Raw genomic sequence first — 25308 nt, 5'->3', positions numbered from 1 at the left:
AATATTCCCAACATATGAATTTCATTGTGTGCATTATGAACAGTTTATCATGTAACTATACCAGTTGATATTTCTGTGTGAAGGGGACTCCACTGAAGTTTTTTGGCATGAAAGGACCGAAAATATTCTGTCAAGATTTTTGTATAACTGTATGTAGATCTAGACCAATAACATGTGTGCAAAATTTTAGATAAATTGCTCACTCTGGTAACCAGGGATAATTAATATTATTGCGAAAATTGACCCAAAATTGAAAAGCGATGTGACGCTTAAAATTGCATAAAAATCGATTTAGTAGCGATTATATTAATATATTATCTATTGCATAGTTTCCAGTTTAATTGCACCAGTAACATTGTGAATGATTTTCAATTTTTATGATGTTAGGCTATTATACTTCAATGGAGTTCCTCTAAGGACGATTCATTCAGTCAATTTTGTATATCATAATGAATAAATTTCAGGACGAGTAGGACTTACATGTAAGTATGTCCTTTGAAAAGTAAAAATAGTATATACATGCACTAGAATATATAAGAGCCGTGTCTTGACAAAACCAACATAGTCCGTTTGTGACCAACATGGATCCAGACCAGCCTGCGCATCCGTGCTGTTCGCTTATCAACCCTATTACAAGTAGAGAAACTGATAGCGAACAGCACGGATCCTGATCAGACTGGATGCGCAGACTGGTCTGGATCCATGCTTGTCGCAAACGCACTATGTTGGTTTTGTCGTGACATGGCTCAAATATACTTTTAGATTTATATGAAAAGTTTCACAGATCGTTACCTCTTCCTTTTCATGCTTTTGAAATCTATCAAAGCAAACTCTTTAATGGTATTTGTTTGTTTTTGTCACCTGTTTATGTAAGCATTCTGTTGTATTTAATTATGTGAGTATAAAACTAAAAATAAATTGGGAAAATATTGTTTTATATTATTTGTCAATTTGTCAGACTCCTACTGTGTAAAATTTACCGAACTAAAAGCACAGAGGTATCATCTCCTCAAGAAAAAAGCATACATAAACAGTATGCCTACATTTTAAAAAATATCTTAAGGTAAAAATAAGATTATTTTAATGAATCATCCAATTAGCAGGAGCTATCGTCTTTTAGTATAGGTTAGTGCTAATAAACAAGCATAATTATACAAAATCAAATTGGTCAAGAACGGTGCAACCAATTAAGTTCATAAAGAGTCGATTTAATAGTTAGTCAATTCATTAAAGTAAATATGAACAACTGTCCGAAGGGCAATGTTAGGATATCCAGCAGACCACGGATGGCTTACATATGAATATTGTTGGCAAGTGTGAAATACATGAACCGAAACTATATTTTAAATAGCAGATTATATAGTGTTCTATAATAAAATATGATCGTTCATCATAAAAGAAATAATACTAAATCACTTATAACTTTATCAACATTTCTTTTTCAAGAATTTTTTAATGATATCCGAATAAAACATTTCTATGGATATTTGAAATACTTATAGAAGATGTGCCCATTGTAGACCAGTCCACTTTAAGTACTTGTATATGCATGTCACTATGATTCTATCAATACAAAATTCCTTTAACGTTCTTGTGTAGCATTCTTTGAGCCCTGGTTTCGAATGTTTTCAGAGGAAATCAGTTTTGATTTTTCTCCGGTTTAATAGAAAAACAGGATAATTAAGCCTAATTCAAATTGAGTGGGCAGGGGGTAACGGGGATTTAACAATCTGATTGATTCCGCGGATGGGGATGCAACCAGGGACTTTCTGTGGGTACCTGCGGTTTCTAATGTTAAGCGTATATGAAATGGTGAAAAAATGAGAAACGGATAAATTTTTCGTATATTTCTTATAAGAATTTTTGGTACAATTTTTATGTACTTTGAATTTTCTAGAACGTTAACATTGTTATCAATTAGGTGATTTAAAATCAGTATGCTGTGATTACTGCTATAATTTCATGTGAATGAACTTGAAGCGTCCGTGAACTTAATCACAGAAGAATATTTATATACGCGATTAGATTAATGTTAAATGTGTCCTAACTTTGATGTGTTATCCATTATTTTCATTCAAAAATGCTGGAATAATTGCTAAGTAGATTCAATAAATATAATCTTGTTTCAAAAACGTATCCCGAATTTGTAAGAACAGGAACATTATGACAATGATTTATATTTATTTCATTTTTAGCTCGACTATTCGATAAGAATAAGTAAAACTATTGTAGTCACCCGACTGCGGCGTCGGCGTTGGTGTCCGCGTCGGCGTAACCACTTTATGTGAAAGTTTTTGTAATACCTCAAATATTTCCAAAGTCCATTGACATATGGCTTTGAAACTTTACACACTTGTTCACCACCATGACCTAAACCTGTAGACAGGAGTAGGTAACTGTATCAAGCATTTTGAAAGAATTATGCCCCTTTTTCGACTTAAAATTTACGTTAAAGTTTTTGTAATACCTCAAATATTTTCAAAGTCCATTGACATATTGCTTTGAAACTTTGCATACTTGTTCACCATCATGACCCCAACCTGTAGACAGAGGAAGGTAACTGTATCGAGCATTATGACAGAATTATGCCCCTTTTTCAACTTAGAATTTACATTTAGGTTTGCATACCACCTCAGATATATTCTATTGACATCAGGATTTGAAACAAGTTGAAATTTTATACTCTTCTTTGAGAGCATAATTATAATTGGGACTCTCTCCAAGGCCTATAACTGTAACATGGATTTATAGAAAAGTTTTGCCCTTCTTTTAAGTCAGGAAATTTCACATTATCAATGCTATTTTACTATCAAGCACTATCAGTCGCGCGTTGCTGTCCTACCGACCGCTCTTGTTTATTTTTTGATTGTGTTTCATGTTTTCTTTGTCTGCACATTGGCAGGTTTATCTTTTCACGTTTTTTTCATGACTGGGTCTGTCTGACTAGAACAGACCTGTGCACGTGCAAAAGATAGACCTCATAACGGACTTTCTTTTGTTTATGCAGGTCTATCCGAAATAATATAGACCTGTCACAAACAATAGAGGAGGTGTGTAATACTTGATATAAACTGGTAAAAACACATAATTTACATACGACGTTTCTAGCAACAGAAATCTTTTACTTATTTCTATGTTGTTTCATGAAGGTAAGCTGGAGCTTGTAGTGGGGTTTAGATTTAACAGATAGGCTATAGCGGGACTGTCTATAACTGATACATACCCAGTATGTTCCTTCTTAATAGAACCACTGTCATTACAGGCTTTCATCAGTTAGGTAGAACGCTTCCTTATATACATATGTGAACAATACAATTTTGCAAGCCCGCATAGCTCAATCGGTTAGAGCGTTAGACTTGTAATCTCGACGTTGTGGGTTCGATTTCCGTGCTGACCAACTAAAATGTTGATAACGTGAAATTGTGAATTCACAAAGATAAAATCGGGATTTCATGAAGGTTGAAAAATCCCCACCAGTCTGTCGTACAAAACAATTTATGTGCAATGCGCTAAGTTATTGCTTAGTCAGTATCCAAATTACAATACGCGGTCTTTGCAAATGTCGCCACTTGTGGTTAAACATGATTTCATTTTATCCGCCAAAACGAAAACACGAAATCAAGATTTGGGCTACAAAGTCTGGTAAAAGATAATGCAGGCAGTGCAAAAAGAATAATCAGTATCAAGAAGGTAATGTATGCCATTTTTAGTAACATTCCGGGGTCGGCCATACAGATAGCTGTTCCTAAAGGCAAATCTGTAAATGCGAAATTTTACAACACAAAACTTCTTCAAATACTATACAAATACTTTCGGACACGAAGACCCGCAAAACAGGTGTGAAAAAGATGAGCCGTGTCTCGACAAAACCAACATAATGGGTTTGCGACCAGCATGGATCCAGACCAGCCTGCGCATCCGAGCAGTCTGATCCGGACCCATGCTGTTCGCTAACAAATCCTATAACAAGTAAAGAAACTGATGAACAGCATGGATCCTGATCAGACCGCGCGGATGCGCAGGCTGGTCTGGATCCATGCTGGTCGCAAACCCATTAAGTTGGTTTTGTCACGGCGCGGCTCAGATGATTAAAGTACAAGACTTTCTGAAGCATAATAGGCGATGTTCCCTTACCCCCACCGCACCAAAAAATACACCGTGTTCACTTGACCTTACCCCTTTAATTTTTTTTTCAAAATCTAAAAAAGATGCCATTCCAGTCGAAAAATTGAACAGAACTGACACCTCCGTTATGCAATATTCCAGTGTCTTCATTGAATACCTAAAAGACGAGGAAAATGCTTTCAAAGATTGATCCGGAGTCTGAAACTTTGTTTATCTGTTTTATATGAATATTGTGAGGAACAAAATTCTTTCAAACCTATGAAGAATCAAAGTTTACGTGCTAAGATGCCTTCATATCTGAATACTCCTCGTAGAACTAAGAATACGCGCTATATTAATTCATTGCCCTCAAATAATTAGACCAATAAAATAAATTCTTTCAAATCGATGTGATTATTTTACTAAATATCTCCTGCGTGATCAACAAGATTAGATAAATGCCACTGATACAGAATTATTTGTTAATTCCTTCATTTGCAAACGACTCATCTTTCAATAAATTCTCATTTTATTAATTGACTAAATGAAATAAAGTCTATCTTAGAGATAGGAAGCTTTACAGTCATATCTCAATATTGAAGATATAAGGATGAGGGGAGTTTATCTATCAACGTTAAATATTGCGTTATTTCTGTAAGTTTACTTTTAAATCATCTTATTATTCAAAGAAATATGTAAGCAAATGATGTTTATAATGACAAAGTTTTAGAATTTAATGATAAATGGTGTTTTTTAATTCTAACAGACGTTAACGTAAATTGTTGTTTATATCACTCGAAGTTAAATATCTGCAAAAAGGCGAAGATGTATAGTATCTGTATAGTATATAAATTATCGCGGTCGGTCGGTTTGTTGAAAATCTTTTTGTGATAGCATGAACTTACTTTTTGAATTATGTTAAGCATATATGAGCCGCGTCATGACAAAACCAACATAATGGGTTTGCGACCAGCATGGATCCAGACCAGTCTGCGCATCCGCGCAGTCTGATCAGGATCCATGCTGTTAGCTTACAAACGGTATAACAAGTAGAGAAACTAATAGCGAACAGCATGGATCCTGATCAGACTGCGCGGATGCGCAGGCTGGTCTGGATCCATGCTGGTCGCAAACGCATTATGTTGGTTTTGTCGTGACGCGGCTCATATATCGATCCTTGATGCATGACAACTTAACACATATTAACATATACCAACGCTTTTCGGTTTAGAGAATACGGTATTCCTGCAAATACATGTATAAGAACAAATAATTCGTTTAAGCCGTACATGAAACGATGGCGATTATTATATTCGGCAGTATCAATTAATGAAGTCTTTTAACTGCAAAATGTGAATCTTACCAAAATACATGCTAATTTTGAAACGTTTGTACTTAGACAAATATGCGTCCCGTCGAGTTATATATACATTCGTATTTGTAAAAGAAATAATTTTAAAAATTTACAAACATTCTTTTACTTTTTAGATCGCTGTGTACCTGTAATAGACTCGCCGGATGGTGGAGACTTTGGGGTAGAAATTCAAGGACCATTGTCACTGGAATGTCGTCTGTTGGATCATCAACGGAAATGACGTCACAGCGGTTCAATTGTACTCAAAGTTTAACAGCGCCTGTAGAGTATTTTGAATTAAATGTGACACTGAATACATCAGCTGTCTTAGCAAATGTAAGTGTTTGATGTCAATTGTATGTATTCGCTTTTTTCTACAAATTAACTTTTTAACCTTTGGAAAAACAATTATTTGTTGTTTCAAACTAAGTATATATTCGTAATTTTATCATCATATATGCATTATATTACTGTTTCGTCTTCTTCAAAACAGCGTCCCAAGCGGCAGTGATGTGCGTTTATAAAAATAGTAGATCGGGAAACGAAACGTTTCTATTAAGAGAACGGACCAGTGTTTTAGATATATCAAGGGGTTTCCTTATTGTAAACGTATTTCATCGGCGGCAAATTTCATTTTCGACCATAATTATTTTGATATGACAATTATATGAAACTATTTAACCAAAAACATATTTAACCTTTAGAAAAGCCGCTTTAGAATTTACTTAGTTTTATTTTCAAACCTGAAAAAAATTATACTGACGAACTCATTTGACCTTTTCGAGAAACTGAGATTTTTTGTTTCATAACGATACTGTATACATGTACCTTGGCAAATTGTTATATCAATGTAATGTAATGAAAAGATAAAATATAATTCGAAGTTGGTATATCTTTCACCATTTTTTCAATCAATGTTATGCTTTCATTGACTGTCTTTTTTTGTTATTCCTGTGTAGCCGGATGTTGTACAGCTAGATGAAAGTTCTCCGGATAGAACTTGGCATTTCCTGACAAGTGTGTATACGTCATATCCGGTTGGTGATCTTCAAGTTCAATTCACGCTTATTTTCAACAACACTCCAGGTGGAGATTGTCTGTTTTCATTTAAAGCAGAGGGAGGTAAAGTTTTATATGTATATATTTGTTTATCACGTTTTTAAGGGAGAAGGTGGCATAAGTGGGGGCAAGGGTGTGGGGTGAGGGAGTGGGGACTGTTCCATCTACATAGGAATAGAGTTAAATATGAAAATTGAAAACTTCTTAAATGCAAATAAAAAAATTACAGGAAAATAATTGTTCGTATCAGGGTAAATGATAATGCAGTTATATTAGTTGTATATATTTTTTTAATCAAATTGTTGATTTAAAAGCTAAAATTTCATTGAAAATGTATCTCAAGGGACATTTCAAAATGTGTATGGGATATATCCCAGAAAGTCTGTAGCTACGGGTAAAACACACCCCTGCTAAAAGTTCAATACAGCAATAAACAGTCTCATAATGTACATCACTCGAAAAATTACTACATATTTGTGTAAAGCCTTTAAAGCTCACATGACGTTTTATATTGGAATTTGAAAACCAAAAACTTTTTATTAACTAAAATTCTGATAAGCGTTATTTTGTTTAGAACATCCCGATATTCCATTTAGTCCAAAGTGTCAATCTGATTATTTTCATAAAGACTTTTTCAATATATAAATTTCAAAATGCATATCATGTGTACATAGTGTTCTTATTTTCGTCTTTCAGAAGGAAACTCTTTAAGTTCATTTTACCCTAACATTACAACGATGACGTCATGTGTTGAAACAATGACGCCATCTATTTGTAATCAAGCAACAAAGAGCTACACCACTCCCAAAATCGATTATGAATCCGCCAACACAACAGTGAACAATACTTACCCTCAATCAAATAATGGTTCAAAGTGTCTTTGTCCTTGCGAATGTGCCATTCCAATGTCCAAAGAAAAAACTGATATGATGATGGCGGCCATTTTGGAAGATCTGAGGATTCCGAAGTATTCGACGTCATTTTCGAAACGGAAACTATCGAGCGCTCCGGATTATCGAATTTCTTGTACAGGCATAGGTCTTGTGGGAGTGTTTGTGATGGTTGTTGTTTTTGGGATGATACTTATTGGCGATTTAAATTTGTTCCTGTTAAACGCTAGGATGGCCATCAGTCATATAAGAGGTCATTATGGCTTTTAGGGCGACAGACGTGATGCTTGAACATTGATCATACAGATCATCGAATCTGTTAGAAGAATGTGAATCATCATTCTGGTTTTTCCGATTCTTGTACAGTTTATTTGTGTTGATATATATTTTGTCAGGGTGTTCTCAAATTCAGTGATTTTACAAACATCAAAAGTTGCATTAGGTGTATTATAAGACTATATAAACAGTGATACCATACAACGCTGTATATTCCAACTACATGTAGTTGCCAATGCTAGTAATATTTGAGCCGCGTCACGACAAAACCATCATAATGGGTTTGCGACCAGCATGGATCCAGACCAGCCTGTGCATCCGCGCAGTCTGATCAGGATCCATGCTGTTCGCTATCAGTTTCTCTACTTGTTATAGGGTTTGTAAGCGAACAGCATGGACCCTGATCAGACTGCTCGGATGCGCAGGCTGGTCTGGATCCATGCTTGATGCAAACCCATTATTTTGGTTTTGTCGTGACGCGGCACATTTGATACAAATTTAAATGATTGGCACCGTCAGCGATATTTTGATTCAAGTCGAAACGGTGTAACGTTTTCTGACGACCGTGCGTGCAATATCAAGATACAATTTTATGACATGATTTTAACGACTACTTATTTCAACATTTTTAATCCTTAGATTTTAGCATCTATCTACTACTTTTCTTATATTGTTTACAAACTTTGTAATGTCATAATGTTTGAAATCACCGTAAGCATATTATTTCTCGTACATCCTGTTGTTATTAAAGAAGCTAAATTGAAAAGTGTATATTACAATGGAAGGATAGTTCGCAAAATGCTTCCAATCGGACTGTTTTCTGTTGGGGTTTTTTGTGGGGTTTCTTTTCCTCGTTTTTTTTTTGGGGGTGGGTGGGTGGGGTAGGTGTTAATATACCGTTGACTCGAAGATCTAAGAAATCGTTGGAATATCAAAACAAAATTTAGCGCACCAAAGATGATATTATTGTAAAAAAAAACGTTTCAAGCTTAGCCGTTTAGTTCAGTCCTGAAAATGAAAACGAGATAGAGTTTTTGTATCCCCAATACTCCCTCTCGGTCTCCCAAACAAAATTTATCCCGTTCTCAGACTTACGCCAATGCGTACAAATTTTAAGGGTTTTTTTTACAATTATATCAAGTACTAAAGTCAATCTTTGGTGCGCTACATAATGTTTTGATATTCTTACGATTTCTTAGAATAAAAACATATTTTCATCCGCGAGTCGACGGGATAACAGTCCAATTGGCACGCTTTTGCAGTTGCACGATGACGTAGTATACTACCATTGATATTATCTCGCAGAGAGATGTTTTATAAAAATTAACAACAGAATATGTACTGTACTCATGCGACCGGTGCAGACTAACGTCAGTCGGCTGCCTTCTTAGCATAGTCTTACCTTGTTCCGCTATTCAGTCAATTTATTTTTATGAAAGTTTACCTAAAATGATGAATGGTTTTGTCCAGATTGAAAGATGAACAAGCAAGTCCTCGTATGATACCAGTAATTAGCGCGATAAATGTTGAAAAATACTATTTGTGTAAGATCCCAACAACATGTGACATGCAACGTTTATCAGGACAACTTGGATCAAATTCGCTTTATATTCATTACTAGATTTAGTTAAGGAAAAAAGAAATTGGATTGAGACATTAAGACCTATTGTTTGGCGCAATATAGAGTGATATGAAATCATGGAATATGTTGTTACTGTTACCCGGCAATGAATCTCGGTCATTTTCTCATACATTCTTTCTTCGAGAAAATCAATTCTGGAAAGGTTGTATTTTTAATAATGAAATTTTGGGTCACACATTAAAAACATGCTTAATGACCACAACGAATTTTGAAGTACTCGTCATGATTCCAGACGTCTCAAACTACTACATATGAGGTGGTTGTTGCTTTTGGGTTTTGTTGTTTTTCGGGGTTTTTTTTGTTGTTTTTTTTGCGAAGTGGGTGTATTTGGGTTTTATTTCGCACCAACACTGTGGAGGTTATATGCCGACATTCCAGCTTTTCTGATGGAGAAAGACCTCGTGTGTCTCTCATTGCATTATTACAGACATGAACGGGCACCTGAGTAGAACCACCGACGTTTCGTAAGCCAACTGGAGAGCTTCCTCATGTGCAGATAATTGATTTAAACATTTGAATATATATTGATGCTTTATTATGTTTTTGCATATAAATGGTTTTGCAAATTTACATTAACGAAGAAGAATACATACATAAACGGATAAAACCACACGAGCACGTGTCGTTATTGCACGTTGTTTTTGAATGAGAGACACAGGGAGTTATGATTAAAATAGCTGGCTGCAACGACGGCCTAAAATTGTGATATCAAAACCTGCAAATGATTTTGAACTAGCACATGAAAAGCATGGCAAAACCGATTTCTTTATTCGAAATAAAAACAACAAATCAGTCTTGCACTTTCATGCAAGAATAGTGATAATGCATATCTTTGGTGCAATGACATCTACAGGAGCCCTGTTACTTTGTTGAATCTCTCTCCCAGTGGGCTTGGGTTTTAAATGCGGCCTTGTGCCTCAGAAGAGTTTAAAGCAAGACAAAGACGAAAAATTTCAGCCGCGCCATGACAAAACCAACATAGTGCGTTTGCGACCAGCATGGATCCAGACCAGCCTGCACATCCGCGCAGTCTTATCAGGATCCTTGCTGTTCGCTATCAGTTTCTCTACTTGTAATAGGTTTGGTAAGCGAACAACATGGATCCTGATCAGACTGCGCGGATGCACAGGCTGGTCTGGATCCATGCTGGTCGTAAACCCATTATGTTGGTTTTGTCATGGCACGGCTCATTAATGTTGATTAACCCTCGTTTCTTTTTCCTTCCACCAGCTTACAGTGAACGAGATAGCTATCCCACCAAATGAAAACTTAATTATAAATATAAGCTTATTCGCTTTGTCCGTTTGTTTGTTTTCTTTCTCTTCTTTAATTTATTCTTTACTAATTGGACTTAGTACATTGACATCAAATACACGGTAATACTCGTATAAGGTTCTTTTTTAATTGTGCAGATCTTTTAAAAAATTAAAGCGTGAAATATGTTTAAATCTGAATATGCAAATACTTCTTTAATTAATTTTTATTACAATATGTTTGATCAGGAACAAATTAAAAAAAATCGCGATCAAAAGATGGATTGGTTAAATAAATTGTATGAAAAGTAATAAAGCCAAGACAAGAGTAAAACTTACCATGAAAGATCATTAAATCATATATTAGTGACAGGTAAAATAATTTGATTCGAGTTGTATTTGTGTAAACATGTGACTCGAGGTCACGGGGTCACTATTTTGTACAGCTATTATTGTATATAATATTTAATGTTGTTTTCTATGTGGTTCAATATCAGACAGACACAGCTCAACTGTTGTTTGTTTACTACGTTCGGTTATAATGATGAACGCGCTAATTATAGTATACATGTACATTTGCTTTATTTTATTTTACAATTTTATTCCAAATGTGGATGGACAACCGAATCCTCAACAATTTTCAGGTTTTTCTTTCTTTTTTAAAAAAATCTTACGTATTTTCACTACATATTTTATTCATTTTCAAAGTTTATTTAATTTTTTTTATTAATTATTTTATTTTTTTATTTTTTTTTTGTCGTGTTTGAACGTAAAAAACGCATTATGGCTTATTAATACTGTAATTGTTTTAAATGTATATTTACCATGCTGTCTTTTAAATATATATATATATATGAATGAAGCACAATGTATTTGCTTAAACATATGTTATACGTTCTATATATGCGGCTTATTTAACATTGGTGTTTTACAAACTTCTTAAAAAGTCTTTCTGTATTTTTAAATGTGTTTATTTGTAAATAATGTAAAAAAAGGGAAAGAAAATTCCGCTGAAATTGATTTTAAATTTTCATTTCAGTACTAAGGGAGCCGATTGCTGGTAAGTTTGCGTTTGATTTATTACTTTTATCAATTTGCTGTAATCTTGTTTCAAAAATTATTCTGTTTTGATTATTATTAAAAAGATTTAATTAAATGAAAAAAAATATCACCACTGGATATACTCATGTTTCATATTACCACAAATTTATGATATTGTCGTTACCAACATTTGATTTATGAAAGATAAGAATCTGCATAATGCATTTAAATTCATTATGATATCATTAAAACTGGATTTAAATGTACGGTGTACAGTGTTACCTCTGCAAAACGACCTTCTGTAGAGCAGTCATCTCTTGAAAGCAACATTTTTAATATTTCAAAATTAATTTAACCTCTGTGGAGAAACAATTTGGTTAATTAACCAAATTCTCCGTCCTCCAAATCGTGTTGCTCCGCGGAATCTTTACTTTTTTCATTTCATAATAAAGAATTTCATTTTTATGAACGCGTTAATAAGGTAACATCAAAGGACTTCGTCAACAGATTCGCTATAAAAAAGTGATAACTGTTGTTCAAAACACTTCTGTTATAAGAAATATGTGATAGTTTTAGTGATGTTTGCGTAACATTTTTATTGTTAATATGAAAATTAAGATCCTTTTTTATAATATAAATACGATGATTGGCTGCCAATTAACTGAATACCAAACTTTTTCATTCATATATCTTACGAGTATTTAGCGGTGTTCAACATTTAAACTTTTCCGAAAATGTGTCAGTGTATGAAATGAAATAAATAGTTGAAACATCTTAAAAACCTGTTTACATTAAAATACCTCTAGAGATATTTTCAAGCCACGCAACGTGCCATTCCTTCTTAGGGGGTGGTGTTTTTATGTACAGAATTACGAACGGAATTTTCAATTTAAACTATTGACACCGATTTTCATATGATACAAACCATATATATTAGTAATACTAATATGACTATAATTGCTGTTCATCAAATGTTAAGACAAAAAATTACTTACCCAGACATGTTTGTATGAAACAATGATTATTTTTACAAAGTCAGTTGTCATATTATACTACTTATTGTACATGTCATTTTGACAGGTATTGCAAAAACAACTAACCTTTATAAATAGATTTAAAATACAAAGACATGTCTGTACTAACTAGGGCATCAAAGTTTACCTTATATGAGAATAAATGCTATAAATATAACAAAATTTACATTTATGGCCGGAAACTGAATGTCTAATTTACACTTCAGTTTTTTTTATGTATTTTAATGTCAAGACTTATTAAACAAAAAATATATCGCATATATATACACACGGAAAAAGAAAGTGTTCATTTGGCTCGTGACGGAGGGATGTGTGATTCTATACTTATTAGTATCAGAATGCGCTTTGTTGCGCCGTATATAGGCAAGTTGACAGATTTGCCGGTTGGCAAGAAGAACCAATATTTATATGCATTATATATAGCATTAGAATTTTTAAATTCTAATAACTTTTTTATTTGTGGATCGATTTTTTAGATTCTTATATCATTTGAAAGTTTTTTACATTCATATTTTTGAAATGTAAGCGGATTTTCATTTTTTGCTTTTAAAAAAGAATGCTCAGCTATTTTTTAACTGTTATTTCAATAGTTTTCTAGCACCAAGTTTAACTCTTTACCAAGAAAAAATGAAAGCGTTTTGTAAATTTATTTTTTAATTTTTAAAATATAAGTAAAATGACTTTTCTAATGATATAAAATACTAAGCTGTTTTATAAAAATAAGTTTGTTATTGTAAATATAAAATTACTATATTTTGCATTTTATTAGCCACCATATTTTTCGCCAACCACCCGAAAGTTACCTGTATACCTTATCAGCAATTTGATATTATTAATAGATTTCATAACAATAACATGCAATTTGCCTATATGTTGTAGTCGCACTTGTAGCCGTATAATGTGCTGTGGTAATGGTCGTAGTCGTCGGCGAACGCGTTATGGTCGTAGTTGTACGAAGTCGTACTTTTAGAACTTGTAGTGCTGATAGTCGTCGTAGTCGTAGCTGTATGTACAAGTTGTAGTCATTAAAGTCGTAGTCGTAATCATTGTCATAGTCGTAGTCATGGTTGTAGCCTTAATGAAATTTTGATGACGATCACCATTTTGGTTATGTTTACAAAAATAAGCTATATATGGTGATATGCCTCATCTTGACGTATACAGCTAGCGAGAAGCTGTATTTTTTTGTAAGCTGTATACGGTGTTACAGTCCAATTATACAGCTCACGCGTAAATACGCCGTTGCAACGTCTTGCTTAACTTTGATAATTACCATACCATACGTTTTACGTGTGGAAAGTGTGTACAAAAGCAGATACAAAACATAAATTTACAAACTACTTAATTATCTGCACGTAAAAAGCAATGTTCTGATATTTATCAAATTTAATTTAAAAGTTAAACATCTTAGAGCCAGTACATGTTTACACAATTTGATACAAAAATTATAAAAATTACATATTTTTGGTTTAATGTGTTGTCTCTCTAATTAAGTGTTTACATTATATTTGAAATAAGTATATATATAATAATTATGTTAGTTATCAAATTTAAATACATAGTCTTGATTTTAGTGATATGTGTTTACAAATATATACAATAAATACAAGTATTAATTCAAAGAAGAGCAGTCGACTTTTTCTTCTAATCAGTAAAATAAACAGCCAAAGTTGTTATCCTCCTCCTCCTGCTCCCCTCCTCCTCCTCATCATCATCATCATCATCATCATCATCATCATCATCATCATCATTATCATCATCAACTCATCATCATCATCATCATCATCATCATCATCATCATCATCATCATCATTATTATTATTATTATTATTATTATTATTATTATTATTATTATTATTATTCGTTGCAAAACATTTCATAAGAAAGGTTAGTTTAAGATTGTCAGTCTTGTCAATAGATGAATTGCTATATAGTTTATATATAATTGCAGATGTGTCTGACTGGACCTATGGAGAAAATGAGAATGGTAATGTATATAGTCTGTCTACATTTTCACCTTCAAAATATTCTATGATATCTATTACTATCAATTTGCTATAATTTGTAAGTTCAGACCTTAAAAACACATAAAATAAGTCAATGAATTATATATCTTACCCATCTGTTTAAGTATAAATACACATTTTTTTTTAATTTACAGTGTAATGTCATTAAACATGAGAAAAGTGTACAAAAAGTAGAAAGCTTCAAGTAATAATGTATATGTTATGTGCGATTAATTGCTGATTTTTCAGTTTTATAACTATATTTCTACTGCGTTTCTTACGCAGTAAGGCCTATTTTTCACATTTTGACATTGTTGTGGTAATTAACGTGGGTCGTAGGTGCCATTGATAATGTGGATAGTGTGTAAATTCACGCCCGTTTAACTCACAACGAGTGAAAAATGTCCATCGGTAAAAATGTTGTGAGCAACTTCCGTTCCTCGTTGTGAGCACCCATCTTTGACGAGTGACACGATAAACAAGGTAAGTTTTTCATAATTTTTGAAGATTACAGACATTTATGTAAAAATATCGAAATGCAGTTAGCTAGCGATGTGTTTTCCGAGTATGCACATGTAAAGATATTGCCTGTTGGTGGACAATTTGATGAAAATACCGTGCGACGCAGTCACTCGGGGTAGCTGGAAAACTGCAGACAACTTCTCTTTGGACCTAATTTAACATTGAAAACGTCGATTCTGATGACGTTTTGTGCATTCTAAACTAAAACAGATGCCCACAAGTCTTCAGCGTAAATTATTATCTGAAAGTCTTCATAGAAACGAAGATATACCCTTTTTTGCTTTAATCCTCGTTGTGGGCACCATAACCTAGTTGTGAGCAAGACAAGCGCAGTGCGTGTATGGTTTTAATATGTAATTCAAATGGTGAAAATATAATTTTCAATCTACCACAGCAATTAAAACGTTTTTGCACAGCAGCATTTCTTTGCAAGACATTGTGCATACCCCAAAGGGAGGCATATTAGTTTTGAACTGTCCGTCTGTCAGTCCGTCAATCTGTCCGAAAACTTTAACATTGGCCATAACTTCCTTATTAGTAAACGGGTTTGATTCATATTTGAACACAACATCGCTTAGCACCTTCCTACGGACCTGTATTTCCTTACCTTGACCCCTTGAATGGCCTTTACCTTGAAGGTCAAATTGTTCAAAAACATTTAAGATTGGCCATAATGTCCTGGCATAATGTTTAGGCACAACACATCTTTGGACAAGGCCTTTCAAAACTATCCCTATATTCTTTTGACCTTGGACCCCTGAATGACCTTCACCTTGAAGGTCAAATTGTCCAAAAACTTAAAAATTGGTCATAACTTCCTTATTAGTATACGGATTCTACTCATATTTTGAAACAACGCCCCTTTAGGCAAGACCTTCAAACTGATCTGAAATTTTTTTTTTTTTTCCTTGTCCCGTAAATGGACCTTTTTAAGAAATTAAAAAACTTTAACATTGGTCAAAATTCTTTAAAGTAAGGGGAAATTTTTTAATTCCCAAAATTTGGAACCACTTTTTGTTTCTTTTGGAAAAGCCTTTCCAAATTTGACGTATTTTTATTTCCCCTTTGGCCCTTTGGGATTCCTTCACTTTAAAAAGTTAAATTTTTCCAAAAACAAAAAATTTTAATCTGGTCCAAAAATAAAGGACAAACCCAACTTAAAAGGGCTTTTTGTCAACTTAAACCGTGATATTTTCTTTTTTTTCCCATAATTTGGGTTTAGCCCTTCGCTCGGATAAAAAAATGTTTTGTGGTATCACAAAAATTGTGAAATTTTAAATATTCATAAACACCCCGTGATTTTCCCACCGCGTGCCACCTAAAATTTATACGAAATAAAATCCCGGGGTTTTATCTCCACTGATTATTCTTTTTGGTTTAATTTTGATGATTTGGGTGAATAGGGAAAGAAAAATTTTCAAAAAAAAAAAAGAAGAACTTTTGGCGGAAAAAAACGTTTTGAAAAAACGTTTTGGGGATTGTTTTTTTGGTAGATTTTTATAATTCTTTCCTTTTTGAATTACATTTTAAAAAACCCAGAAAAACAGGGCCCCTTTGGGGTTTGTAACTGGGGTTTTGGGTTTGCTCACAAAAAGGTTTAAAGGGAAAAAAAAGAAAGTTTTTTCTTCTTTTTTAAACGAAGACTTTTCAGATTAATTTAAAAATTTTAGGGTTTGAAAAATTGTGGGATACCCTGTTTTAAAAGGTTAGAATGCACAAAAAGTCCCCCAGATCGAGTTTTAAATTGTTTTTTTAGGTCCAAAGAGAAGTTGTCGGGGCAAGTTTTCCAGCTTCCCCCGGGGTGACTGGGGGTCGACGGTATTTTCCCCATAAAATTTGGGCCCCCAAAACAGGAAAAAATCTTTACATGGTGTATTTGGAAAAAACAACCCGCTAGCTAACGGGCATTTAAAATTTTTTACAAAATGCTGTAAATCTTAAAATTTGAAAATCCCCTTTGGGTTTTATGTGTCCCCCGGGCGTTCCAAAAGATGGGGGGCTTCACAACGGGGAAGGAATTTTGTTTCAAAAATTTTTTAGGAGGGGGATGGAAAAATTTTTTCATGTTGTGATTTAAAACGGGCGTGAAATTGGGTTCCTTTTTTACTTCACAATTCATATTTTTTTAAATACATTTTTCTTAATGTTTTATAAAAAAAAGAAATGATCTGGGGGCGTGCTTATTTTAAAGAGGGATTGGAACGGGGGTTGCTTTTTTATAGTAAAATCAAAAAAATATTTGAATTCTTGGGACAATACCTATTTTTCGTTACTTCTTAGGTCCGAGATACTGGCCTTATTTACATCCACAATACTGTTCCGGACAATACCAATCACCGATTGCAATAATTACCAGGAAAACTTTTTATAACCCTCGTTTGACAGAATTTGCTTTATTCCATGATCCGCCTCTACCAGGATCTAAATTCCAAGTCCACAATACAGGGCATACAGGTAATGTGTTCACAGTAGAATCTTATTAGCATGCTATTTTTGTTTTGTTTTGTTTTTTAACTTTAACTAACTGACTTATATTACTTATATTGTGCACAAATTGTTTTGAAACATGTATGTTAGATTTTTTTTCAAAATACTGAGATAAAGCCTAGTTAAGTACAATATATCCTAGAGTATAGCTGTATTAGTTTTGATTAAATAATGGTGGTCAACCTAGCTGTCCAAACACAACCGCTTATAGTGAAATAATTTATGTCGGGCATATCTGTACGTTATGCACGTAAAATAATTGATCGTCGAGCGATAAATAGAAATCACTCGTCTGGTGTCACTTAAAAGTTAGAATAGAGTTATCAGTATTTTATATTTTTGCTGTACTAATAATTAAAAATGTTTTTCATTGAAATTAATGATAATTAATGCAATTAATTGAATTGTAAATACAGTTGAGGTGAACACCGTAGGACAGTTCTTTATAACCAATGGTGGACTAGGAAATATATATAAGACTGCTCAATTCCATTTCCATTGGGGAAAACACAGCAATAGGGGATCAGAGCATACCATTGACGGTAAAAGGGCTCCGCTAGAGGTATGAAGTCATCATTTGTTTATAGACATAAATTTGTGTTGTGGCTCCTTTTCATGATACTTTATAAAGAGAAAACACTTCTTAAGATCATTTAAGGTAGCTATTACCCTGTATAAATTTACATTCTTTGCAATGGTTTTCATCATTTTCCTCATTCTATCATGCAAGTCTGAAATTAGGTATACGAGAGCAGAGCAACACCGTATGGAAGAGTTGTTGCTATAGAGATGTTAAGTTTATTATAAGCGAAATAACACTGATTATGTAAACAGCTACTTGTTCTACATATGGCCACTCTGTATAGGTTTTACTGTAAATTTATGATTAAAATTAAATGATATTCACATAAAGAGGGCTAAATATAGCAAGAAATTACTAAATTTATGAAGAATAAAGTATTAAAATATTGTATACGATAAATGCATAATATGAAATGTATTTAAGAACTCGTTTTCAGCTCTTTGATCCATGAAAAATAACGTATCAAAATATTGTTATTATGCATTTCTATTTCAACCATTGATTCATAATAACAACTAGTTTTTAGATCTCTGTTCGTTACAGATGCACATTGTAAGTTGGAACCAGAAATATATGAACGCAGATGATGCAGCTAAATATACGGACGGTCTTGCTGTTCTCTCTATTTTGTTTAAATTATCAACCCGTGATAATCCTGTATTAGAGCCAGTAATACAAGTTCTACCTGAAGTCAGAGATCCAGGTAAATATGATCAAACTAGTTACAGAATGTATGAAATAAATTAGCAAATACCTAGTTTTAAACATGCAAGTGGTACACATTTTTAAAAGCACTATTGTATTTTGATAGATCCGTTACGCCTCAAAAATGCGTCGATTTTTTCTTATTATTTATTTATTTATTGTTTTCTATTACAGTTTCTAACAAGTTATTCATTGGTCGATTATCTAAACTGTCTTCTTCTTCTGTTGCTTCTTGGCTATTGGTATATTTATGGTGATCTAATATTTTGTACGGAAGTCAAAATACTACTTTAATTACATTACATACTATTTTACATTTAGCGCTATATATTTCACGTAATAAGCATTACCATTATTTAAACGTTATAAAAAATCATGTTTGACGCATTACCATTATTTGAACGTTATAAAAAATCATGGTTGACCTTTCTGAATATAACGTGTCTTGAAAGAAAAAAAAATAGAAAAAGAATTATCTATATGAATAATGGGTTGCATTTTCTGAGGCATAGATACGACATATATCTTTAATTAAGAATTATTAAAATCAATTCTTTCTTCTGTTGATTATAATATTTTCATATTAGAATAGTGCTTGATCATAAAATGAAATATCTATTTACACTAATCACAAGAGTTTAAGATGAACAGACTGTTAGCAATGTCTGTGATACATTTTACATAGAGTGATACATAGTGCTTGATCATAAAATGAAATATCTATTTACACTAATCACAGGAGTTTAAGATGAACAGACTGTTAGCAATGTCTGTGATACATTTTAATCATTCTCTCTGTATTGGGTGAACGTGGCCATGATACAACACAGATAGAGAAATAAGAACTAATGAATAATTCATGTTGGGTGTTCAATATACTTCTTTTATTAAGTTATCAAAAAAGGGTTATTGAATATTTTTTCATTGCTGTATCCTTTAATTTTCCGATAAATTGTCAACTTTAATTTTAATTTTCATCTAGATGATCATACATTGATTACAATTCCTGCAACTTCAATAAAACATTTCCTGCCAAAGTTTCCAGACCGTTACTTCAGGTACCATGGTTCTTTGACAACACCAAACTGTAACCAAGCAGTGATTTGGAGTGTGTTCGAACAACCGCAATTTATTTCAGAAAGACAGGTAGGCCTGTACCACATAAGTATTTGGCCAGCAAAGTATAATGTACCTAGTACCAAATACTTCCTTAATATATATTTAATATTTCCATCTGCTTTTCCTCATGTTTTTTAGATAAAACCTTTAACGGGATGTGGCCATTGAAAATTCTTATTATCATTCATATATCAAAGAAGAATTTCACATATAGATTTGTTAATCCTTAGAGTAAAATTCATTAGAAGCAACTTAAAGCACTCTATAGATAAATAAATGCACAGTGATCTGATTTACCTCCAGAAACATTGTGCATAGGACCATACGGCAACTTTCTTCTCAATCATCACAAGCATATTATAAGGGAACATCAAATACTGCTTTTTACACAGTTCTTCCCCCGTGTTCACTAACTTGTCCTTTTAACACCAGTACCAAAACGTAGCCCAAGGGTAAAGCAGATGTTTCACAATCAGTCTATAAATTGTACACAGTTACACTACGTTTGAATTACCTTATTGCATTTTATATGTCATTATTTTAGCACATGTTGTTTAAAAGGAACAATAACTTTAAAAAAAATTGTAATACATAACAAATTTCCTGAAGCATTCAAATCTTTGATTTATACTTTTTTGATATGAAATCATTTCCGCCATATCTATAGCTGTGTAATTGTGACTCATATCTGAAAAACGTATCAAAGTCATGTCAAACAAAAACATATACTTATTTTTTCAGATATAACACTTTTAAATCATTTCCATCCGATTAAACTTGTCACAACTACTGTTATTTCAAATATTGAATCATTTCCGCCTTAGTTATCACGTTGTTTTTATTGTCTTTCAGTTGAACTATTTCCGTCAAATGCTTGCATCCTCAACTCATCTAGAAACCAAATTACAGAGACAACTTGATCTAGCTACAAATGGTAAATGTATTATTTGTTAGACTTTTTGATAGATAATGTCAGAAATGATTAAAGAAAAATGCCAAACACTTTCTAGGATTGGCTGGTATTCAAACTGTCCTCTTGATATTGTCTTCGATTGTGTGTTTGTTTCTTTATTTCCTATTCAATTCAATTATAAATTACAAGTGATTAATTAGTCTCTAAAGTTGAATACGACTCATTATTTAGGCGATTCCTTATTCGTAATGACCTTCCTGATAATTAAGTTGCTACCTGTGAACCATTTTTAAACCTTTAAATTTTGAGATTTATAAACACTTTTGATGTTTACAATTGAAAATTCAAGTACGTATTAACTTTATGAAAATTTTTTTCTAATTTATTAAATATGTTTAAAAATTTTTATATTGTTCCTTGTTGGGGGTCTCATGAAAGTTTAAATTTGTTGTTTCAAATGAGTTGTCTCGTTAATAAAGTTTTATTATTATTATTATTTTTTTTCAGGTGTGTTTCAGTAGAGGGATTAGATTAATCGACAATTTCGACCCTATTATGCTTATGGACGTATGTTTAAAGGAGTTTAAAACTTTTGACGTAACCGCCCGTTAAGCAAATTATAAAGAAAGTCTTTTTTTAAAAGCCTTTTGTTTTTAAAAAGTGGTTCTAAAATTATCCACTGAAGCCTCAAATTATTTTCCCATTCTGTCAAAGTACTGAATATGGTTGTGAATATAATTTATTAAAGTTTTCAAAAGTAAATGTATCTCTATGTTTGTTTATTTGTTTCTTCGTTGGAATCGAAAAACCAGCGCTTCTACCTATCTTCAGTTTAGAAACAGTGCTTTGAAGAGTCGATGTTCTCCATCTGATCAGGATCCGTACTGTTCGTTTAAAGAAAAACCTGTTACAAGTAGAGAAACTGATAGCGAATAGCATGGATCCTCTATGTTGGTCTGGATCCATGCTGGTCGCAAACGCACTATGTTGGTTTTGTTATGGCGCGGCTCAAATGATGCTGGCCAGAAACTCTACAATTTACATATATAAAATATATATGTATCTTTCACAAGAATGACTTGTTTTAGAGTAAGTGCAGAGTGCAGACGTGTGAATTGGGAGCTTATTATTAAGATTAACTTACAGGGGGTGTATTGATGGCAATTTTTTAAAAGATCAAGACAAAAAAAAATTTTAAAAATCCTTTCCATTTTTTGAAGATAAATTAAGACATATATCTGTTTATGCAAAATTTGTGAAAAGGAAATGTTTTATAGCGAACACCATGGTAGTCTTTTTTTTAAAAATGCTATTGGGAAAAAAATACAAATTAAAATTTTAGGCACCCTATTAGAGTTAAAAAATACATTGCGTGTGGGTAATTTTGAATGAAGATAACCCAGAGACGGTTTGGGCTTGGGATCTTTAGCTTAATTTTTTTTGTGTTTTGTAACCCATTTTTTTAGGTCTGTTTGGATGCTTTTTTTTTTCTATTTCGCCGGTTTTTTGTGAAAAAAACCGAGTTAAAATTTAACCAAAAATTTGTTTGGTAATCCCCAGGTTTTTGGTGCCTGGGATCATCATTTATAAAGCAAGCTTTTTTTGTTGCCAGACGCCGCCCAGAAGGTATCAATCTTGGCCTGAATGGTGCTGAGGTGCTGTGGCAAGGGTATAGTGGTTTGTCAATATTAGATGTCGTCAGAAAATTGAGGGCAATAATGGCTATCGTGGACACGCCAGACATAATTATTTTGCATTTTGGTGGTAATGATTTAGGTCGCATAGGTTTGAAGAGTATTCGCCTTCACATAGATTTTATAATAAACTTTATAAATGACAATTTTCATAACTGCAAAATTATGTGGTCACAGATACTACCACGTACTTCATGGCGTTATTCTGATAATCTGGCTGCCATGGAGGAATCTAGAAAGAGAATTAATGCGTACGATGCGACAAAGGTTATCGCAAAAAATGGTGCCTATATTAAGCATCCTGAGTTAAGGGAGGTAACTCCAGAACCGGGATTTATTTAACTTTCCTTGGAAATTGTATATTTATCACACAATTATCATCTGCATTACAAGCATTTATTCGGTGTTATTAAGTGTTTCAAATAGATTACTTGGCATCTGAATGTTTCTCGTGCTAATCCAGCAAACTGTACCTATATATTGTATTTTAGTGATCGCTGTTTCCAAAAGAATTTTTTTTCTCTTTGTTCTTTTGGCGATAGCTTCAGCGAGTCACAGATTTGTCTGTGAAGCGCTGAAGCCATATGGCGGACAGCGATTTACGAACTTACTTTATCATACTTACGTTGGTATTCTAATATTTTAAATCATAGACATCTGTATGGCTTGACGACTGACTCCCAGGGTCTGCCGTTGATGTTCACATACGTGGTGCTCCATTTTCGAACAATTAAAATTCAAGTTGTGCATTAAAATTCAGTTTAGACATCTGTGAACTATTTCCATCAAGGAGAATTAAGTTGACCTATTTGTACTTTATAAATTTCGCCAGTTAAATTCATTTCATCTATTGGAACAGTTAGTTATTTCAGTTAACTTTAGCCCAAGTTGGGCTTGTGATTGAATTTTTAGCCTTTTTTGGCTAGCCCGAGTTGGGCTTGTACTTGAATTTAGCCTTTTGTGGCTTTGAACAGTTTGCTGGTAGGTCGCCCTTAATGACGATTTGTTCGGCGACTGAATGACTTAATTTGGGTCAACAGATGAGTACGGGAAGTTCGGGAACCATGCCAAGACATTGCCAAACCGGGTACAAGAACGTCATGAAGTTAAATGTAAATGAAGAAATAAAATAATTTTAAAATTTACACTGGAATTTATCAAATTTTTAGGTCGGTGGAATGTGGAACGACAGATGTGCTCTGGTGAAAGCCAAGTTTGAAAAAAGCAAGATAAAATAGCTTAAAGTATTTTGGTAAAGGGTTTTCACTCGGGTGGCTGTCGTTCGGCAATCGGTTTACCTCGAATCTCCCAATAATCAGACACATTGCGTGTGATAACTTTGAAATGAAGATAAGTTTGGTCTGAACTCACTTTTACTGTTTTCATGGTATCATTGATATATCACAGAGTCAGTATTGGCTATGTAAATAGTCAAGACAAAGGGAAATATTTCTTGAAAGTGTCTGTACATATATATTACATTTGATGCAATTTGAAAGATTTTTTCCACATTGATTTAATGACATTTTCAACATAGCTATTTTCAAATTTTTTATCCTGCCCGTTTGTAACGTTCATTCGTAGAGTATACAGCGGATAATTTAGAACTCCTACATTTTACTGACTTTATCGAAATCTAAAAAAAAACGTTTGTGCAATATTATAAGTTTGTACAAAAATGTTAGTAAGTAATGGTTATAATTTATGACCTATATGCTTGTAAACTCTCACCTTGTGGTTCTTGTAGTGAGGTTTCAACCATCTTTACTGAGGCATATAGCATGTACCTGTCAAAATCTGTATAACTAATAATACAGATGGTTTTCTCAAGTAAATTTTATTGTAACCTATTGACCTATGGTTTAATTTATGACAGGTGCTTATATTTTTTATTCGTCAATACAAACTGACACCGCGGATGTTGTATGATCTATGTGTTATTTAAAGGCAAGGTGGACAGTTTTATGTTGCCGTCATCATAGGCTGACCTATCAGTCCCACAATTTAAATATGGAGATGATGCTCAACTCATGTAGTCACGTGACATGACGGTATTCTTTGATTTGTCATCTTTATAGAGATTTCAGTATATACATTTCAAATGTGATTATCTAATTATGAAATTGTCAGCTAATTATCTATAAACATTATCTAAAGATAGTTACTCTAAACTCATCACCATTTTATGATGTTTAGCTAGCATATTCGAGCATTTCGTGCTTTGGCACAATGTTGTATTTTGTATGTTTGTGAAAGCGAGCAAAATGGAGAAAATAGTGGTCAGATATTTTAGTCTTTTTCTTTTATTTCACTTTATACCAGGAAATTGTCAGGAAACACCACGACTTCGGCAATTGACGTGTATGTTATCCGCGGTTTTGTTTTGGTTTTTTTTTGTTGTTTTTTTTTTATGGGTTTTTTTATGGTTTTTTGGGGGGGCGGGGGAGGTGTGTAATTAGATTTAATTTATTGAATTTAAAATATTTGCAACATAAACAAGTTTGTTTTGTATTATTTTACTGCAATGTTTTTCATTTTTTAAAAGTTTTACAAAACATTCTACAAAATTTTAAAAGTTTTAAAATTCCTATATCATACAATTACAATCAAACAAACGCATGATATA

General features: G+C 33.1%; 1 protein-coding gene across 1 annotated transcript; it reads left to right on the top strand.

The window, feature by feature from the left end:
• Positions 1 to 5625: 5625 nt before the first annotated feature.
• Positions 5626 to 21009, top strand: LOC132713769 (carbonic anhydrase-like; the record flags this gene model as incomplete). Its single annotated transcript, XM_060696445.1, has 10 exons — positions 5626 to 5794; positions 6418 to 6580; positions 11076 to 11222; positions 11618 to 11638; positions 14605 to 14640; positions 17462 to 17635; positions 18085 to 18230; positions 18795 to 18954; positions 19939 to 20102; positions 20928 to 21009. Coding segments are annotated over exons 1-10 (1219 nt in total), but the record flags the coding sequence as incomplete, so codon positions are not given.
• Between the last annotated feature and the right edge of the window lie 4299 nt (positions 21010 to 25308).

This window comes from Ruditapes philippinarum, unplaced genomic scaffold (genome assembly GCF_026571515.1).
Source record: "Ruditapes philippinarum isolate M1 unplaced genomic scaffold, ASM2657151v2 ctg5102_1_1_1_1, whole genome shotgun sequence".
Taxonomy (NCBI): domain Eukaryota; kingdom Metazoa; phylum Mollusca; class Bivalvia; order Venerida; family Veneridae; genus Ruditapes; species Ruditapes philippinarum.
This window is presented reverse-complemented; position numbering and strand designations above follow the sequence as displayed.